Source organism: Hippocampus comes, unplaced genomic scaffold, assembly GCF_001891065.2.
Source record: "Hippocampus comes isolate QL1 unplaced genomic scaffold, H_comes_QL1_v1.1 scaffold706, whole genome shotgun sequence".
NCBI lineage: Eukaryota > Metazoa > Chordata > Actinopteri > Syngnathiformes > Syngnathidae > Hippocampus > Hippocampus comes.
This window is the reverse complement of record NW_017804910.1, coordinates 1-4,956: the sequence shown is the minus strand read 5'-3', so window position 1 is coordinate 4,956 and position 4,956 is coordinate 1. Positions and strand designations below refer to the sequence as shown.

General features: G+C 40.1%; 1 protein-coding gene across 1 annotated transcript; it reads left to right on the top strand.

The window, feature by feature from the left end:
- The first annotated feature begins 843 nt into the window (after positions 1-843).
- LOC109524433 (uncharacterized) lies at positions 844-3,097 on the top strand. The gene is made up of 5 exons (XM_019884332.1): positions 844-912; positions 971-1,152; positions 2,007-2,254; positions 2,632-2,873; positions 3,018-3,097. Exons 2-5 carry the CDS (start codon positions 979-981, stop codon positions 3,095-3,097), a joined length of 744 nt encoding a protein of 247 aa, XP_019739891.1. The 5' UTR covers positions 844-912; positions 971-978.
- The last annotated feature ends 1,859 nt before the right edge of the window (positions 3,098-4,956 follow it).

Sequence of the window (4,956 nt, the reverse complement as noted above, 5' to 3'; positions counted from 1 at the left end):
ACTCAACCCGGAAGACACATAAAAAAACTGAGCATTCATCATTTAGTATTTTATTTGATTATCGCTAAATGAAAATCTTGATTACTTACCTTCAGAAGTGCTTAATTCAATTTTATTACATGGCTGATCTGATTGTAGCAGCTAACAGGATAAAAATATTATAGTTTGACCAAAATGCATTTATTATAAAAAAAAAATGTTTTGTTGCTTTCATGTGATGATCTTTTCCTAATTTTTTCCTCTTCTTAAATATCATTTCAGATATAGAGACTACCTTCAAGGTAAAAGTGGTGTTCAAGGGCAACAGACGCTGAACAGCTTTGTCTCGACTGCATCCACGAGTGTGACAAAATATGCTCCGGCAAGTCAACGACAGAAGCAAATATCTTCAGCAATCTCGAGACTCGTGGTCCAGTGTAGCTTGCCACTCGCCATCGTGGTAAACGAGAGCTTCAGGGAATTTGTAGCTGAAATGGATCCTCGGTATGTTTTTTTTTTTTGTTGTTGTTTTTTTTAAATCCTAGCTCAAGTCCAGTGTTGTAATTTTTTAATCAATACTGCCGCCAGAACATTTTCATTTTGGTAGTAATAGACCAGATCGTAGTATGGTTGCATTCATGTATGCTTCAAATCAGTTAAATGTGTGTGGCGGGAGGGGGAGAGGAGTGGATGTACCTTCCAAAGTTAGATTTACTCAATTTTGTTTCATTTTCATCCTTTTTCTTCAGAACAGGTCAACATGTTGTTTGGAATACATAGCATCAAATCTTGAGTAATTTTTCAAAACCTGAAATTCTTTCTCACTTTGCCAATATTGTTTCTTTTATTTTTACCTCCTGTAGGTACAACCACATGGGAAGGAGATCCCTGGCAAAGACACTGACAGAAATGATGGCCCGAGGGAAAGAGACGGTGAGACATTTAATGGGAGGGCAGGAGACTGTCTCCCTGACAACCGATATCTGGACAGACCGAACGATGAGGAGTTTCCTTGGAGTGACTGCCCATTTGCTGGCTCCTCATCCGAAGACTCAAACATACCAGCTCTTATCCATCCTGCTGACATGTCAGAAGTTCAAGGGAAGGCACACAGGAGAGGCCATTGCAAGGTCTTTTGACAATGTCCTTGAAGACTTTGGTATTGGCAACAAGGTAAGCCTGTTACATAACTGCCCCCCCCCATCAAGGCCCGTTCCAAAAAAAGAACTGTGACTGTGCTATTGATGCATGTACTTTGATATAAGTTTGTTTTAATTACCATTTTTTCAGATGCCGCAATAATATCAAATATAATGAAATGTTGATCATTCGGTCCATTTTGCTCTGGAAGGACAGAATATTTATTTTTTGCTTGATTGAGATATTCTTATTTTTATTGTTTTATAAATGTGTTGAATCATTTTAAAATACCAAATGGCATGGTTCTTGATAACTTAATTTGGTTGTCCCATCTTTTTGTTTTTCATTGTTTTTCTACCTGAGGGAAGGAGGAGCAGGCTGCAAAATTTTCATTCCAAAGCACAAAGGACATTGTTACAATGAGCTTTTGCTGTTATTTGATAGGGGCTTGGGGAGAGATCTCATTCAGTAACTGAAATGTGTGTTCTATAATGTTAAAGGAAATTTATTGAAATTGATGTTTACATATACCTTGGTAATGACAGCTCACAGGTTCAGTTCAAAGTATTTGCTAATTTTATTTTTACACTATCTCAACAACCTGAAAGCAAACAACATACTTATTAATTTCACCTGATTAACCAAGGCTCAATTGTCTAACTCTAGGGATTTGCAACGTTCAGAATCTATCTGCACTGAAAATGAATATCATTTATGCTATCCTATGTGCCTTGACAGCTTGACTGCAGAAGTGACTCGTGACCAAGTGATACAAATCATTGTCAGAGCCGTGTGTCCTTCCACATTTTCGGTTGTCACCTGCCAAAAGAAGTTGGATAACTGTGAGGCTTATGATTTTTTTTTTGTCTTTCTTTCCACTGGTTTAGGCGGAGTTCATTGTGACGGACAATGCGTCCAACATGAAACGCGCATTCTCCTTGGAATTTCCGGAGATAGACCCGTCTGGAGCCGAAGGGGAGGAAGGGGCTGGTGTAGATGATGGCGACCTCTGGGAGGACCAGGATGAAGAGGATGCGGGGGCTGTGAGACAGGCATTGATCTTGGCCTCTAAACACAGGATCCCATGCTTTGCCCATACACTCCAATTAGTCATCGGAGACGGTCTTCTCCCAAGGTGTTTTGGGGGGGGGTAGTCCTGGGGGGGGGGGGGGGTATGGCAACCCCCCCTCCGCGGTAAGTTAGGGTTAAATGATTCAAAACTAATGGAGATGTTACTGTAAAGCTTCTACAATTTGCTGCAATTTTGCCACATTAAAACCTAATAGGTTATTTTTGGGGGGATATTTATTTTCATTGAGGCTAAAGGCTAAAGCTACATGTAATTGGGAGAGGCCCTGGGGAGCAGAGTCGGAGTTGTAGAAAATTTGAATGAAAAGTGAAGTGTTCATTGTACCTGAAACTCAATGGTGCAAGTGTCTAGAACATATTGTCATATTAAATACAGTATGTACGCAATAATACATTCTTTTTTTTAATCTTTAAAATTTTAAGGTTTGAGGAGCGTTTTGGTGTGGACCGAACAATACCAGCTGCGAACTCTACACGCTGGAGCTCTGTCTTTCTTCAACTCAAAGCTCTACAGAACCTACCAGGAATTGATTGTCGAGCGATTGCTGAAATCTGCGAGCCGGTGGAGTTCAACAACCTCGTTCTCACACGCCAAGAGTGGGCTCAACTTGCTGAATTGACGACGATTCTGGAGCCTTTTGCTGATGCAACAACACTCACACAAGGTATGTTAAGGCTCCACCTAGACAAATTATTCCCCTTTTTTCGAGAGGGGGGAGGGGCGGCTAGATTTAAGAAGAAAGTGAATACTTTCCTAAAGTTGTGCTTGTTCTTAATTTCGCATTTCTATAAATTTGTTTAATTGACAGGTGATCAGACAGCAACCATTACAATGGTGGTGCCAGCCATCCTAGACCTGGAACAATCATCTTTGCAAGTGGGCAGATGAAGCCAAGTTTTGCCAGCCGATTGTAGGGTGTCTTCAGTCTTCCTTGAAACGGCGATTCAGGGGGATTTTCATCCGATGTCAGATGGTTGAGGGGAGCGGGCCTGCTGAGGATGAGCCCTTCTTCGAGAAGCTTTTCTTCATGGCCCCTGTCATCGACCCACAGTACATGCTGCAGTGGGTGGCTGATGTCAGTATGCCAACGTGGTCGCTCAATGAAACAGAGGAAAAGAGGAGAAATCTAAAGGAAACCCTGAAAGGTACAATTCAAAATGTTCAGAGCAATTCCATGAGAATCGCTCAGAGTATGTAACATGAATAACATAAGATTATCTGCTGAAATATTCTTTTAGAAGAATTTGGTTCAAAAATGTATTTACTGTACTGCTTTTATTTGTTTGATGCAAAACTAATGATAATCTTTAACAATTTTAGGATGAGTACTTAACATTACTCACGTCACATACTCTAAAAAATTCTCAAGGAATTACCCTTCAATTATTTTGTTAATTAGGCTTCAGGCTGTAATTGCATTTTCAGAAAGACTAAATGTCCATGGTTGCAAGAAAATGAATTATATTGAAAATTCTTCTGTTTGTATTTGTGTGTGCTTTCAATCGATGCTATTACTAATTAGTTTACTATTGATTTTGCACATATCACTAACTATTACTAGGATCTTTAAATGATAGTAATACTTCATTCTTTACAAGTAATCATTTAAATTATTTATTATTAACAATTTTTCTAAAACAATGTGTATCCAAGCTGCTTCACCTAATTAGGATGAAGAACCATGGTATTCCTTTATATTCTTTGGTGGAAGTAAAGTGTTCTTATTGTTGTATCCATTGTCTATTTATTTTTCTACTCCCATAGAACAGAATTTATTAGAACTATTATTGAAAAGAAATCAGAGCAATTTTGATAACTTCTTTCTTTTGTTGTGTAGAGCTGGTTGTGTATGAAACTTGGGAAAGACCAGCCACCGGTACAGGAAGGGCAGCACGGAGGGAGCACTAGCGAGGACGAAGTACCGGCAAAGATGTCGAAGTTCATGGCCAAATACAAGCAGAGGAGGAAGCGAGCAAAAAGTGGTGGCAAAGACAGTCCGCGTGCCCAGTTAGCTTCCTATCTGGAGAACGAGGTGGCGGGCGAGGAGCCGGTGGCATTTTGGAGACCTGGCGGGATGGCCAGTGTGAAGTATCCTGCTTTGTCGTTGCTGGCGCAGCATATTTTACCAGTACCTGCGAGCAGTGCCCCTGTTGAGAGAGTTTTCAGCAGGGGGGGCATTATCATGCGGCCACACAGGGCACGGTTATCAGCAGAAATGCTGGAAGTATTTATGTTTCTGAAATGTAATGAAAATGTGTTGGTGCTGTAGTAGGAGTAGTATTCGTAGTTGTTCTGTAATGTGTACAATAAAAGGCTGGGAAACTGACTCTGTGCTCATTGCCATTTATTGTCAGTCGCAACACTTTTATATCCACGCTTTCCGGCAACTCAACACTTTACGGCCGTCACGACCCTAACGTCACGTGGTCGTAACATTACCCTGTGGCTGTAGTTACATGCCACAGTAGTAGTATTAGTGGTAGTGGTAATAATAGTACTCAGAGAATGTTTAGAGATTACCGCTTTTTCTGCAGTCAGTGATGGACTTCTATGCAAAGTCATTTCTCAACTTGTCTTCCGTGCCATGTCATGCCTGTTGAGTGTTGATTTACTTTATATTAATAAACTACTGCACTAAAACAGTAATTCATAAATGTATATCATATGCTTTTATTTTTGTTTTTCTCAGTATAAATAACAGTGCCCCGACTTTTCTACTCTTTGAATAAAAACACATCATTCAAGCG

Excerpts from the sequence above, each read along its gene's own strand:
- LOC109524433 (XM_019884332.1), top strand. The coding sequence starts at position 979 with ATGAGGAGTTTCCTTGGAGTGACTGCCCATTTGCTGGCTCCTCATCCG. Across the intron at positions 1,153-2,006 it reads ACTTTGGTATTGGCAACAAG|GCGGAGTTCATTGTGACGGA; the intron begins GTAAGCCTGTTA and ends CCACTGGTTTAG. Across the intron at positions 2,874-3,017 it reads TGCAACAACACTCACACAAG|GTGATCAGACAGCAACCATT; the intron begins GTATGTTAAGGC and ends TTTAATTGACAG.